At 56.0% G+C, this 15,505-nt stretch overlaps 1 protein-coding gene across 1 annotated transcript in view; it reads right to left on the reverse strand.

Annotated features, from left to right (window-relative positions):
- The window catches only part of CABIN1 (calcineurin binding protein 1), a 126,578-nt gene that overhangs the window by 102,427 nt on the left and 8,646 nt on the right, over positions 1 to 15,505 (reverse strand). Inside the window, 9 exon segments of the mRNA XM_045819759.1 lie at positions 676 to 893; positions 1,722 to 1,858; positions 4,048 to 4,216; positions 5,311 to 5,597; positions 8,448 to 8,464; positions 8,466 to 8,598; positions 9,975 to 10,104; positions 12,495 to 12,675; positions 13,527 to 13,661. Coding sequence (XP_045675715.1) covers positions 676 to 893; positions 1,722 to 1,858; positions 4,048 to 4,216; positions 5,311 to 5,597; positions 8,448 to 8,464; positions 8,466 to 8,598; positions 9,975 to 10,104; positions 12,495 to 12,675; positions 13,527 to 13,661 — 1,407 coding nt within the window.

Genomic DNA, 15,505 nt, shown 5'->3' on the forward strand with positions numbered 1-15,505 from the left:
GAGAGCTCCCAGTGCCCCTCCTCAGCATTTAGCCTTCTTCCTCTGCTGGGAGAAGGGGCCGGGGCACCCTGGGGAACCGTGAGCCCCGGGAGGCACAGAATGGAGAAGCCGAGGGTGCGGAGTGCTGCTGGTAGAGCGGCTGGGCATGCTTGGCCCCCGACTGCCCTAAGCAACCGTACTTAGCTTCTGCACATCTGTTTTCTCTCCTGCTTAAAAACCGGTACCAGTCCCTCGAACCTCAAACATAACCAAGTCTTCACTTTCTCCAGACTCTCTGCTGGCTCTCCTCCCTCTCGGTCCCAGCCCTGCCCCCAGCCCCGCCCCGTGTCACCTCCTCACCTGCACGTGGGCCCAGTTCATCCTGTCAGCTCTGCCTCCAGAACTCCCACCCCACTGCCACTGCCATGGTTCACTGGGCAACAGCCTCCTGAAGACCCTGTGCCCACTCTCGCCCCCAAGGGCATCCTCCCCTCAGCCTCCAGAGATCTCTCTGGGCACAAACCTCATTCCATGGTTTCCTGTTGCAAACCTCCAGGGGCCCAGGTTCCAGGCCCAGAAGTCAACGTAGCCAAGCAGGCTCAACACACAGCAGCAGCCCCACACCCCAGAAGGTCCCCGTGCCCACCCCCGGCCCCAGTCTGACAGTGGCCCTGCGGAGGCCCCCACCCGGCCCACCTTGATGTGCTTGTCACTGCAGTCCCTCAGCAGCGGGTTGGGCAGGCTGGTGCTGTGCCTCCTCCAGCTGTGGTAGATGCTCAGCACAACCTCCGCCAGGCCCGGGGGCCACCTCAGCAGGAACTTGTGACCCATGGCCTTCAGGTAGCGCATCATCAGCTCCAGGATGCCCCCATTGGTCAAGTTCTCCAGCAAGAAGGTGTGTACATCCTGCTTCTCTGCCCGGGAAAGGAGAAACAGTCTGACTTGAACAAAGGGCCTCCTGTGCCAGGGTCTCCCATTTTCTTTGGGAGAGAGAGGGGAGCAATGGCAGGGCCGGGGCGGGAGCAGAAGAGACCCGTGTCCTCCCACCACACGGCGGTGCTGGGTCAGGCTGCCAGGTTCCCATCCCGGCTCCAGCCCTCACCAGATGACAGCAAGCCTCTCCAAACCCCCAGGTCTAAGGTGGGTATTAAAGGGTGGCCCTCAAAGCGCTGCCGTGTGCACTTAGTAAGAGTGTACAAACAAACACAAAGCACGATGTTTGGCACACAACATGCACTCACCAGGTGCATCAGACACATCTGACTCGCAAAGCCACGCCCCCAGGTGTGACCTGAAACGCATGCCCTTCAGGGAGCACAGCCAAGTGTGAGCCTGGGCGTTTCGGCAGACCTCCCAGCTGGCCCGAGACAAATCCAGGCAGTCCCCGACCACATTTTAAAACACACCCAGAGCTGCCCTGGCTGGCATGGCTCAATGCGCTGAGCACCAGCCTGCGAACTGAAAGGTCACAGGTTCAATTCCCAATCAGGGCACATGCCTGGGTTGTGGGCCAGGTTACCAGCTGGGGCTGTGCAAAAGGCAACCACAAATTGATGTTTTTCTCATACATCAGTGTTTCTCTCCCTCTCTTTCTCCCTCCCTCCCCCTCTCTCTGAAAAATAAATACATAAAATCTTTTAAAATGCACCCAGAGCCATTCCCCCAGAACAGAACCCAAGCAGGTTGCAGGACAATGGGAGGAAGAACCCCCACATCGAACAACCATGCAGCCCGGCCCCTACCGGACTCCATGAACGTGGCCGAGTCGAACGACAGTCTGTGAGACCCAAGGTTTGGGAAGCTTTCCAGCTTGGCTTCTGACTGAACTTCGTAGCCGTTGAAGGGGTCGTCTTCATCCTCAGGGTCCAGTTTTCTCAGCCTGCGTGAACACACCAAATCACAAAAGCCATACCACACATTTTGAAACCTGAATTCTTACTATTAAAAGTGAAATCGCACCAGGCAGAAGCAAGCTAGAATACGTGAGTGGCAGGGTCCAGCACCCAGGCCTTCCTGAGCTGGAGACCGGTGGGCACCCCCATCCACTCATCCGCCCCACCAACAGACGACTGCTGGGCCCCGGCCCATACCCGGCGCTGCGCTAGGCACCAGGATTCAGCCGCAATGTGGCAGACCCTGCCCACAGTAGGTTTGCCTTCTCGTGGGAGAGACAGACAACAAGCAGATGCACCAAAATAAAGACCCCAAATAGGGACCAACAGAGTGCTTGTCATAAGGAACTTCGTCAGATGGCAGAGTCAGGAAGTCCTCTGAGGGGGAATGCTCACACTGACCCCGGAGGAGGGAAGGGACTGGCCACGCAAAGCAGCGGACAGGCCAGAAGAACACCTGGGATGTTCTAAGACCCGAGGGGAGCCCAGTGAGCGAGGAGAAAGGAGACGGGTAAGTGAAGGGCGGGGGGTGCACATCAGCCCCGCAGAGTTCGGTCTCCCCATGGCTCTCACAGAGCTTCGGATGGTGCAGGCCTCCTGCAGCGAGCGCCACTCTTTCCTGCTCCTCCCCAGGCCCACGTTTCCACGTCCCCAGCGGATCCCCCCACCCCGCAGTCCCGCCGCAGCACACACACTCGGGGTGCTTTCCGACATCCTCACTCTCCGACTGCACATGCCTGGGGCACCTGCTGCAGTTAGGTGGTCGCAGGGCCCGGCCCCTGCCTGACCACTCGGAGCAGCCGGTGTGAATCCGCATGGGACCACTCTTCAAGGTGAGAAGATGGAAACCACTCTGGGTGAAGGGGTGAGGCCACAGGACTGAAGGGCAGGTGGGGAGTGGGTCGCTCAGCCCTCCGGTGTCATCACCCGCAGCGCACCCCAAGGCTCCCCCACAGGGAAACCTGTTCCCAGTACTGCATCTTGGGAAGAGTGGAACACTCCCAAGAACACTGCGTCCTCAGCTTCCTGAGCACAACCTCCATTTCTAAGCATTTCACTTTCACCGCAGAAAGGCAGGCAATAAACTAGGGAAAATAGGAATTCTGCTGTGCAACGAGTTTACAATCCATCTAGTGCCTCTGGCTCCTCCTCCACTTGGGCACGGCCACCACTGAAGTCAGCTGTCACGGGCCACAGCCCTCGCTGAGAACTCCCGGGTGAATATGCACACGGAGTACACGCGGCCACCCCCAAACCCACTCAGTGACCACAGAGAAACGAAAATGTGTCCGCTCACAAGGACACAGACGGGGGTCGGGGAGGAAGCCCTAGCAGGTAAGAACTGTGACCACCAAACGTCAGAAGGCAGACAGATGATGGACAGCAGAAAGTGAGCTGTTTTCTCCACTCAGCTTAGGGTGGGAGGAAGGGAACATCAAGAAGCCCACCCAAACAAAAATAAAGAAAAAGAAAAAAGAGAAGTCCATCCACAGGCCCCATAAACCCCAGGGCGGCTCCGGAACTGGGGGCCTGGGGCCCCTGAGAGAGGGGAGAAGGCAAGGACGAAACATGGCAGGGCTGGTGAAAGTCTACGGAAGGAGCCCTGGGGTCCAGGACTCCCAGCTCCAGGCCTCCTGGCCCTTTCTCCTCCCTGCGAGTCCCCTCCGAGGAACACCACGAGCAGAGCTGGCGATGCCGGGAAGGATTTATCGGCCCACCCTCCACCTCCTCTGAATGCGAGGAGCCGCTGCTGAGCTGGGAGAAACCAGACAAGCACTGTCCCTGAGAGCAGCAGGTGAGCCTCTTCCGCGGGGTTGCCCGGTGAATGCATCCAAGGCACAGCAGCCCCAGGCCTCCCAAACGTGGGTGTGAGTGCACAGGGACGTGAGTGTGTCGCCCCAGAGGAGAGGAATCCACTCATGTCTTGAGGGCCCCGGAAGGGCCTGGTCTTCCAAAGGAAGCGCAAGCCACGGTTCCTGCCCTCAGGAAACTCAGAGGCAGGAGAGGCAAGAAAAGCCCCAGACCCCAACCCAGTGAGGTCCGTGCTCCGGTCACTCGCACAGATGTTGCGGGAGCACGGCGGAGGTGCCCAGAAAGGGCGGCGATGGCACACGGAACACTGCTGGTGCGGGCTGGAAGTGCGTGCGTCTGCAAGCGGAAAAAGCGTGCACTGTACCTGGACGGCAAGAACTTCATCAGAAGCTCCTGGAAGTCTACTTTCTCTTCTTTCTTGCACTTGGTGTTTCGGACACGGGCAGACCGCCGCTTCGCTGTCTCCCCGTTGTCTTCAGAAATTTTCTTCCGCTTCACTCCTTTCTTGGCTTTATCGCCCCCAGAAATGTCGCCTTCACGAAGAGTGCAAATTGAAATGACTCATGGGGCAGAGGCACGAAAATGCAGCATGAGGCCATTCAGGCCGTCTCTCAATCTCTGCCAGCGTGTTTAACCTTTATCTTCCTTAACATTCGAGAAATCGCCCATCTCTCCTTTAACAACAGCATTCTGAGTACAGTTCATTTCAAAGTGCTTAGCCCTCACCCCTTTCTCGAACCCACGCAGCCTACAAGCTAGATCTCAAGACTGCTTCCACGGCTGCAGAACACCAGGGTCTCGGAGTCAAACACCCCCCGGCCCCCACCCTGCGCGTGGATGGTTCCAAGGGCCTCTGCGGCCTCGTGGGTGAACCTGGGTGGGTGAGAGCGAGTGGCAGCAACCCTGACTCTACCCTCTGCTCGGGACCCTGAGAACCCAATGACACGACAGGGGTGAAAGAACATGACTTATATAAGGGCAGAGGACAGTCACACACGATTAAGTCAAAAAGTTAGAAGCAATCACATATGTGCTCATTCAGAAGCTTCTTTAACTGCTAGATATTTTTCAGTGACAGAAAATCAAGAAAAGCCTTGGGAGTTTTTGTCTGAAATCTTTTACAACCCCACTGATGATAAAAAGCAGTAAAACCATTAAGAAAAAACCCCTACCACACGTGGTGGTAACTATGCCGACCACGATTTAAGGCCAAAGCACTCGGACTGTGAGTGCACAGCAGTGCTGAGTGCTTGGCACGTGGCTGGCAACTGCCAGACTGGCAGAGGGACCTGCCAGCTCACGCCTCACCAGGTGGAAGAGCAACCTTCACGCCAGGACTTACCAGCCGGGTGCAGAGTGGTCCCAAGGAGCTGCATCATTAAGCCCCCACCCCTTCCCTGAGGGGCTTCATTACTGAAGCAGCGCCCAAGGAGCAAAAGCCCCTAAGCAGCAGCAGCCCCAGAAGCAGGCTGAGAGGCCCTTCTGCGGGTCCAGGGGCTCTTGCTTAAACATCAGACCAGGAGTATTGGCAGGACCCGTCCCTCTGAAGAGACCAGGGCCACCCAAGATCCATTCCTGCCCAGCAAACTGGGTCTCCCCAGAAGCCAGACCCAGAAGGCCTGCTCACCCATAGGGACGCCTGTCTCCAGCAGGCTGGGACAGTGCAGCGGGAAGCTGGCTGTGGCCACGGGGGAGTAGGAAAGCACAGGCTCTGCCACGGTCACAGATGGGTTGGCACTGACAGGGCTTGGCTGGATCACGCTGACAGGCGCCACCACCACAGAGGGTGCCAGGGGCTGGCTGGGGTCCTGGTAGTCAGAAAGGTCGATCCTCTTGCCGAGGCTGGGCCGCGGGGGCTCGCAGGTAGTGAGGTGGTTGTACATGGCCAGCAAACTCTCTCCGAGGCACTTCCAGCTGCAAGGAGACAGTCACCACGGTTGGCAAGCACCCCGTGGTAAGGCGCTCTGAACACAGGGCTGGCCAGCCTACAGAGAGTCAGCAGAGCTGGCGCTGGGGCTGCCATCCCCACAGGTGCAGGGAGAGTTGTCATGGCTTTGTCCCTGTCATTACTGACAAAATCTTGAGTCTAGCACGGCTGAGATGGAGCTGCTGGAGCAGGGCCAGGGGCCTAGCATCCTCCCCTCACCCCCTCGGAAGCCCTGACACATCTCAGCCTCAGGCGCCTTCAGCCTCAACCAGGCGGGCATCAAAGCCACTGACTCACTCTACAAGCTCCTTCCCTGCAGGTCAACCCTTTACAGCATCGGTGACATTTCTCTGCTGCCACTAACCTGGGGTTTCTTTGCAGCAGGGAGGGGAAAGGGAAGGCTGCTAACAAGGACAGGGTCTAAGAGGCTAAATGGGCCCTTGGGCAGGGTCTCTTGGGAGCAGCATCACAGCGGGTCCCCACGTGGGCCAGAGCTGCTGGATGGCAAACCAAGACCACTGCGTGTTATGGTGTGGTGTGGTGCATGATGTCATGTTATGGTGTTATGTGGTGTGTGATACCTTCTGTGTTCTCTGTTGTAGTGTGCATTGTGTATTATGTTGTCTTTTGGTCAATGACATTGTATGGCATAATATATCCATCCATCCGTCTGTCCATCCATCCATCCATCCATCCATCCATCACCCTGAACGCTCTAAGGCTAAAACTCGAATTCTCAGCCTGGCCCCATGGTGCTGGCCAGCAAACTGGCCCAGCCTCATCTCACGCCTCCCCCACACTGCTGCCAGGCGAGCTTTCTTTCAGGTCTGCAGACTCGCACTTCTGCCTACCCCAGGGCCTTCAAACAGGCTTCCCTCCGCCCGGAAACAAGGCTCCCACTCACGCCCCAACCCCCTGTGCCTGGTCAATGTCCACTCCTCCATCAGGCTCCTGCTCTGGTATCCAAGCCTCCTCACCCCCCAAGGCAGTGTGGACCCGTGCTGTGCTTCTGTCCTCAGGGTGCCCATCAGCTTGGGGTGTGTGCTCCTTCTGGGTGACTAACTGCCCCTGGGGTCACCCCATGAGGGACCAGGTCCCGCTATGTTGAGCCCCCAGCACACAGCACAGTGCCCGGCATGAAGCTGGCATCCAATAAATACTGCAGAAGGAATGAAAGGGTGGTACTTCAAAGCCCAGAATCTAACCCAGTGGGGGCTCCTGGAACTGTAAGGGGTTTCTTACTTTTCTTTTCCCGCCTCCAGTCAGGGCCACATCCAGACAGGGGACAACCCGCTCATGAGCTGCGTTGCGCTGGGTACTTAAAGACACCAACCTCGTTCACTCGTACAGACCAGGGGACGGCAAACTGTGGCCCTCCGCACTTTCACACGGCTAAGAACGGTTTTCACACACACACGCGCGCGAGCGCACGCGTGCACCAAAGATGGTACCTGGCCCACACGGTCCAGGTATTTACTGTCGGGTTTTTACAGGCAAAGTGCGCCAAATCCTGGAATAGATGGCAGTTATTTTAAAACCAAACACCCTTTCCTCCCAGAGAGAACCTCTACAGTCTGCCTGTACTATCCAATCCCATGCTTACCTAGCAAGCAACACCTCCCTCAGCCAACCCACCCCCCTCACGCTTCCACTGGCCTTCACCCTACGCCACGCAGGGCAGCTGTGACTGCAATCCACAGCTTCTCTTCTCCAGCGACATCATCGCAGTCCCTCAGAGCGTCATTCCTCAGGACTCCTGCTCCTTCACTAAAGTAACAGGGAGGTACCCAGGGCCCTTCCAACACCCTCGGCCCTCTTGGCTAGGGAGCCCACACTCACGACAGGATGGGGGTCCCGACCTAGCTAATGAAACAGCAGAAAGAGCACCTGACAGGAGCCCCAAAGCATCCCAAAGAACAGCCCCGTCTCCCTGGCCGCCTCGGCACCTGTGTGGGAGGTGTTCCTGGGCAACTCGACACTCGGGCACAGACAAGCAACAGCAGTGACCCGGACCAGGGCCAGCCCTTCCTGAGTGTGTGCCCAGTGCCAGCTCTGTGCTGGCCGCCAGGCGTTCTGTTTAACTATCACCACGACTCCACAAGAGAAGGACGTTGCCCTCCCCACTTTCAGGGGGTGGCATATAACATCTCCAGGGTCACCCAGCTAGGGGTGCCAAGGTTAGGCCTAGGTCCACCTGATCCAGGACAGGAGCGACAGGCCACTGTGTGACAAAGCCTCCCAGTATGAGGAGGGGGGAAGGGACACTGCTGCCATGGCATGTTAAATTCGAAGATTCAAGACTCAATGGCAGGATTTTAAACACAGAAACTGCACACCAGATCGCACTGAGGCGCTAAAATGACCCCAGTTCCATTGGGCTGCCAACAGCGGCTCGTCCTGCCCAGGCTGGGGCCAGGCCTGGAGGCGGCTCTCACACACCAGGGGCCCTGGAGGGAGAGCACAGGCTTGCGAGCCGGAAAACCCAGACCTGCGGTCAGTGCAGACTCCCCACTCGGCTGCTCTGAACCTGGCTTCCGCCTGCCAAGTGTTTGCAAATGTTAGTTTCCTTTTCCTGTCTGGGCGGGGCAGATGGAGAGGGACTTACAGGAATGGGCAGGTGGCTGGGGTCAACGATGGCAACGGAGAAGAGGGACTTAGACTACACCTACTTGGGACAGGCCTGGCTGCTTCTCAGCAGTCAGAAAGTAGGCCACACGCCTCCAGCCATGTCAGCGTGCACCCGGGCCCCACCCCTGCCACCAGCCTGGGGTCAGTCGCTCACTCTCGTGTGGGGCCCACCAGCCGACCCAGCGACCCCAGAGACCCGGGCAACCTACGTGAAAAGGGGGATTGGGCTGCACCAGCTTCAGGTCTGGCTCCCTCTCCCGCACGGTCAGCACTTGCCTCTTCCTCCGCAGCCCCAGGGCCTCATCCACGATGGCCTGCGTCTCCGCCGCGCTCACTGACACGTTGTGGATTGACATGTCACTAACGGCACAGCGTGTAAGTCGGGGAGAAATTACAATGTTACAAACCAGAGCCAAAGCTGAAATTTTACAGGCAGGGATGCAGTTAATACTCTTTCATCTATATTAATTATTTCCACAGGTAAAATAACCACTTGAGTCTGGCCTCGGAAGGGCAGTAATTAGCACTCTCAATACCCACATGCACCAGAAATGACTAACACCCTTTGTCCCTTCTACAAGTCAAAACTGAGCAAGGGTTTTCACATGTATTAACAGTATCAGAGTAATGTCAAAGCCACAGGAAAATAAAATCTTGCTAATTATTTATACAAAAATCTTAAAGAAGTTAATGAGGCCATCCTGCCCATCCCAGCACAAAGTCATCAGACCGGCCAAGCTCACCAGAGTCTACGGTGTCTCCAGCTACAGAAAGGGCGGGGCTCCGAGGCCCCAGGCGCCCTTCCCCAGACAGCCCTGTGCGGGAGGTGGCCCAGCAGCACCTGTCCTCCAATCCAGGCTGTCCTGACATCCCCCATCAGGGCTCCACCACAGAGCCACTTGCTTAAGGATTCGCATGTTTTATGTCTTTCTCCAAGAGAGACATATGTCCTCTCAGGACAGATGTGAACAAGAGACAGCCTTATAGGGACAGACTGAGATAAATAACCTGCCCCCCCTCCACCAGCTGAGTTCCAGGGGACAGTGAGACACCAGAGGGCAGAGGAGTTGGTTCAGCTGGAGGGCTGGGGCAGGGAGGCGGCCCCAGCTTGGAAGGTACTGGCAGGTGGCCTGAGCACTGGAACACAAAGGACACGCAACAGCACAGCAAGGGAGAGGTGGGAAGACAGCACTCCCGGTGAGGGCCCAGGGGGAGCCGGGGTGCAGGACAGGAAAGAGCACCATGGGGCCAGGCCAAGAATCGCCCAGGGACCTGAGACAGTTCTCTTCCTAGGGGAGGGAGAAGCAGAACTGCCAAGGACCTCCTGGGCAATGCTGTTAAGCATGGGTTTTGTTCTGGAGTCAAGGCAGGGATGGCGCAGGGTAAGGGGTGCGTGGGGGAGAAAATCCTGGAAAGGGGAAAGGCGAGTGTCAAGGAGGCATGGTGGACGTCAGGCTACTACAAGCAGCCAGAGAAGAGCTGGCCGTCACCAAGAGCCAGTGGGGTAGTGGGGAAGAAGGGCAGCAGCCAGCCAAGCAGGTGGCGCTGAGGTCAGGCACACAGCCGAGCAATACACAATGCCAGTTCACCAGAGGATGATGAAGGGGATGAAGTGTGGGGCTCGTCCTCTAGGTTGGGCCCTCAGAGAGCCAGGTGCACACCCCCCTGATATCCACCAACTACTCAGGGAGGGAAGAAGGGGGTGCAGACCCAGGAAGGAGAGAGGCAGGACCTACCATTTAAGAAACATTCGGAGGGAGTCTTTCCGGAGGCAAGGCTGCTCCTCAAAGATCTTCTCCTTGAGAACCAGCCCTTTGCTGTACCGGCAATCCTTCTCCAGAGCTTTGCAGATGAAGTACAGACACGCTGGCAGGGAGAGAAACAGTTACGCCTTCTGAGCATGCACTCTGACGCTCTAACCCTGCCAGTGAGTACCAGGAATAGGCGCCTGCTCCAGAATCAAAGAAATGGACAGTAAACAATAACAAGCTCCCATTTTAACTGACTCAATCAGGAAGGATTTCTGAAAGTAATACTGCCCACAGTAGAGCAGGCAGCCCAACCACTGCTGGGGAAGATAGACTGAATGACCTTTCTAGAGAATCACAGGCATCACACATGGTTGACCCAGCACCCCACTTCTAGGAATTGCTGTAAAAAACCTGCAGGTCCTGCAATGATTAGCTATTACCTAATTGCAAAATAGCCTTCAAAACAAATCAGGGACCACTCGGTGCCCCATCACAGGAGCCTGGTTGAGGAAGGTGTCCCCAGTCCTCACACTGGGTTGCTGAGCAGCCCCTGCACAGCGGTGGAGGGGTGTGCTTCCTGACCAAAAGGAAGGCCCCGAGACAGCTCGGGGGAGAGGCAGGGGACAGTCACAGTGTGGCTCCATTTGTACGCAAAGGTATGGCATCTCTGGGACCACAGTGAACTGGAGGGTGACCAGCAGGGGCTTCCAAGAGAAAACCAGGGAGGCCCTGAGCATCTGAATGATGCCAGTTCCCAGGAGGCATTTCAGCCGCAGCAAGGCCAACCAACCTAGCTGTAGAGGGAAAGTCTGAGAAGTCTCAAGGGAACAAGAGGTGGTCAGCAGGCATTATCCCCAAGCACCCCTGCTTGCTCACCTCAAATGTCTCAATGCCACAGGGAGTCAATTTAACACACTGCTTTCCCCTGTGGGTTTACAGGAGTGTCATGTCCACCAGGGCTCTCACAGACATACCTGCTCTCCCTGCCTAGCCTAAGTTTACCAAGCACGACCTCTCCTGCCACGAGCGCGGGTGCAAAGAACTGCACCAGGTGGCCAGGCACAACAGGCTGAACGCTGACTTCCCAAGCTGCAGGAAGAGCATGCCAGAAGAAATTAAAGCCTCTGGAAGAAGAAACTCCTGGAGTCAAAATAGTGCCCTGTGGGGACTCCCACTTTCTGCTGGTGGGAGGGAAAACCTGGGCGACCAACAGAGAACAGGTGCAAGAACATTCACAGCAGCGCTACATAAAAGCCCAAATCTGGAAACAACCCAGATATCTGAGCCCAGAACACTCAACTTCTGTATGCACACGACAGACAACACAACAGTAAAAAGAGGCCTGGTCATTGCCACACCCTCCCTGGGTGTACACGCAGGGACAAGACAGCCACAACCTAGGAAGCCCGCTGAGAAGAGTACCTGCTGCCCTCTGACGCCACCTAGAGGCGGCTTCACAGGAGGCAGAGCTCATCTCTGGTGACAAAAGGGAGAAATCGAGGTCCCCTCAGTGGGTAGCAATGACTGGAAAGACACCGGAAGCAGCCTGCCTTCTAGGGTTCTGCAAATATTTTGCACCTTCATGCGTTTTCACACACACAAACTGAAGGCCCTCGGGTGTGCACTTTACTGTGTATGTCTTTTACCTCCATTTAAAAGATTTAAAAAGTGTCTGCAGAGAACAAGGGCTGGAGGTGGGGTCAGGTGAGCAGGCTCTACTGCTTCTCAACATGCTCCACCCTGGTGCTATTTGTCCTTTGAAAGGAAAAATCCTCTGCAAGTCAGCTTCTTGGGCACATACCCTGGACGTGACAACAAGTGCTCGTGAGCATGTCTGTTGTCAAAAGAACAGCCAGGCTCTGCGGGGCCTAGCTTGCAGCATGCGTGCTCAGCCAGGCTCAGAGCACTCCCGGAGGGCCAGCCTGTGTGCTGCAGAGAGCACACAGAAGACCTGGCCCCGTGGGAGGCCCAGAACCCCCAAGGCCACAGCACATCATCAGTGCCTGCCTGGGGACCAGCCCCTGCAGTGGGGCAGAAGTGCTCTCTGCAGAGCAGAGGAGCTGAAGCAACTGGAAGGCAGACTGGGGCTCTGCCTGGCAGAGATCTTTCCAGCAGCCCTGCTGCTTTGCAAAGGAACAGGCCACTTCAAGAGGTAGTGAGCTCTCTGGCACCAGAAAAACTCAAGCTACAGCCCTGAGCCGTCTGTCTGCAAGTTGTAGAAATGGGTCTGGCACAGAATGGCACAATGCAGGGATGAAATAGGATGACCGAAGGGAAAACCACTCAGAGAGCATGTTACTTGCTACTGTAATACACTCGATAAGTTTCAGTGGGGTGAGGAAGACGAGGAGAACACAGCAGAGATGCAGAAACGCCTCCATTCTCCCTGGTCGTCAGGCAAAAAGGCCATTGGTGTTCACTGTGGCTCCCAGCGTCCCCAAGCCACCCTGCCCCCTCTGTCCCTGAAACACAAACAACGGGAGAAAGCACCAAAGCCCGACTCACTTGTGTAGTCGCTGAGGGTGTACAGGACAGTGATGAGGTTGTCCAGGCAGGGCCAGTGGTCGGGGTTGCACCGCAGCCCTTCCTCAAAGGCGTGGCGGGCCAGGGGGACCCGGATGAGCCTCAGGGCCACGTGTCCGATTTTGTACCAGAGGTTGACGTCTGTGGAGTCCAGCATGACCGCCTGCAAGCAGCATGAGCAGAGGACGCGCATGCCCATCAGCTCCCTTGGAGCAGGTGCCTGTGCCGGCGGGAGGGCCACGGCACCGGGCCCCACTCAAACCACCCAGGCAAACAGCAAACACAAGGACCGATTTACCCAATTCAGAACACTTTCTTACATATTTTGTCACTCTGAACAGCTGTATTTCTCATATATCTGACAGAAGTGAAAGAAGTAGAATTAAAAGAAAATACGAGAGGCCTGTGGGATTCTAGAGAGATTCTAGGTTCTGGAGATAAACCTCGGTCCACATCCCTGCTCCTGCCTGGACAGCGGCACGATCCTGAGCCTCAGTGTCTTCACCACAAAAACGGGGATGACGACACCGTCCTTGCAAGACCATGAGAGGGTCAGCGCGTGCACAACAGCAGTCAGCTTGGTGTCCGGCCCTTCAGAGGTGCTTACAGAGATGGTGGCAATCACACAGAAAGAATGGCACCACTACTGTGAACGGGCACAGGGTGCCAGGCACCAGGCTCTGTTCCTAGCACTGTGTACATACCAATTCATTTCATTTTCACAATAGTCCTCTTTTTGTAATACTTCCGTTGTATCGGTGTGGACCTGGAGGCCCAGGGAGATTAAGCTCCTCACGCACAGTCAGGTGTGGTCTAGGCGGCGGAAGAAGAGCACACAGGTCCCTGATCCCCGGGCCTCTCTGAACTCCCCGTGAACACCCACAGACCAGGGCCTGGGGGACTGCGGCTGGGTGACGCACACTGCAAGTTCTTTCCAACCAGTAAGTCGCAATCTCACCCGCTCCACCAAGAACTTTCAAAAAGACCAAGGAGGTGGCACCGCCAAAACCGCACCTCCAAATAGAATTCCATGGCTGTCTCCAGGTCCTCTCGCTGGGCTGCCAGCTGGGCCAGGTTCTTGTACGTGGAATATTTCAGCATCAGCCCAGGGTGTTTCAACCCCTCTTTCTCATCACCGGATGAAACTGCCTGTGAACAAAACAGAGGAGTAGAAGTGACACTACGTCCTAAAGCCTCGGCAGGTGGTCAGCAGGACACCTGGCTTCCAGGCTGGCCTCCGCCACAGGCCCATGGGCCAGTCTGCCGCCACCCTCCACTGGAAAATGCAAGTGCTGCACCACAGGTCCTTACAGGACCCCTCGAGCTTGGAGCACACAGGGAAGGAAAGCCAGACCACCACAAGGTGGTCTGCAGGTACTCTCTGGGCACCAAAAGACGCAGACAGAAACCTGAGGTTTCAAGTTTGCATGGTGACATTTATGGTATCAGTATGTCACCCAGTGGGCCTGCACAGCAGGTTTGAGGACAGGGCACAGAGTGTCCCCATCCTGGGGACAGCAGGCAGCGCCTGGAGCTTCTCCCAGGCAGTCAGCATCCCTACATATCCCTACACATCCCTACACATCCCTATACATCCCTATACATCCCTACACATCCCTGCACAGCCCTACATGTCCCTACACGTCCCTACACAGCCCTACACAGCCCTACATGCCCTGCAGCAGGAAAAGCACTGGAATAAGAGCTAGGAAGCTAAGCTCTAGACTCTGTAACTTGTCACTTGACCATGGACATGTTACTTTAACTATAAAGTTAGTGTCCCAAGGAGCTCTGTAACATAAAGACAATAATTCCTAACCTAAATTTAAATATTCAAAGTGAAAACGAGCCCAAAGAGCATAAAGACTGCAAATACACTTTATATAAAAAGCCATGGCAACTCTGAGGAAACACAGCACCTTCTGAGAAACCGCTGACCAGGCAGCTGTTGCTCCAGCCACAGGACGCCCAGTGGGAACCGACCAGCACAGAGAAGTACTTTTGGGGGGCATCCAGTCCTCGCCTTGGGACAGATCACATTCACACATCATTCTTCATGCTCAGAACAGGCAAGACCCAAGGACACTTCAAGAAACACCCTTTGACTAATCCAAGAAACCCACCCCAGGGCTCTTAAAAGAATCCCATTAAAAACACCAAAGATCTCAAATCAGGCTTCCCCCACCACTTTCTGCTGCTGTCTGGCTCACGCTGAAGAAAGGTCCCGAGACAGGGCTGGCCAGAGTGGGCCCTGACACCCCCGCCTCCAGCTGCACAACTGTTCCGAAAAGGGTGTGAACGCAGTGACAGGCTCTGCATCCACTGCAGAGACTAACTGGGCAGTCATACATTCTCACACCGCAGCGGCAGCTCTCGTAACCAGCTTCTATCTCGCCGACCGGCTGGATTCAGCGCTACTTTCCATTCTCCATGAGACACTCTGATGCCCACAGGAGCTGAAGAGCTGCTGACCCCAACGAGCTTGCCCTCCAGCTAGGCTGTACGCTTCCTACAGGTCAGCTGTGTTCGAAGCTTGTTTATACCCCATGGCTATAAGACTGTAATTACATAACTTAGTTTACTGCTAAGTACCCCGATACCAGATGAGTGTGAGAAGAAACTTTTCTGTGCTTTTCAATTGTTTACAATGAGCACGTTTTACTTCTATAAGTGAAGAGGGAGAATGCTACAATAATCTTTCAAGGCGGAAAGTGATGATCTGGAGATGGACATACCTACAACTAGCAGGCTGACACACAGCCCTCAGGCAAAGCCCTACCCGGGCCCCTGTCTGGTGCTGGCCTGCCTGGAATCAGCTCTGTTGTTAGACTGCCGGCTCTGTGCTGTGTTCGCCACTCACGTTTCCAAGGCCCGCCCCACTGTGGCCTGACGGGAAGACCCACACCTGAAACGTGTCCAGCACCTGGCCCATAGCTGGCGCTCAGTAAAAGTGGTCTAGCATCATCTTCCCTCTCTGGGCCCTCACTCACTCC

Source organism: Phyllostomus hastatus, unplaced genomic scaffold (assembly GCF_019186645.2).
Source record: "Phyllostomus hastatus isolate PE091 unplaced genomic scaffold, TTU_PhHast_1.1 phas_scaffold_387, whole genome shotgun sequence".
In the NCBI taxonomy this organism is placed as follows: Eukaryota; Metazoa; Chordata; class Mammalia; order Chiroptera; family Phyllostomidae; genus Phyllostomus; species Phyllostomus hastatus.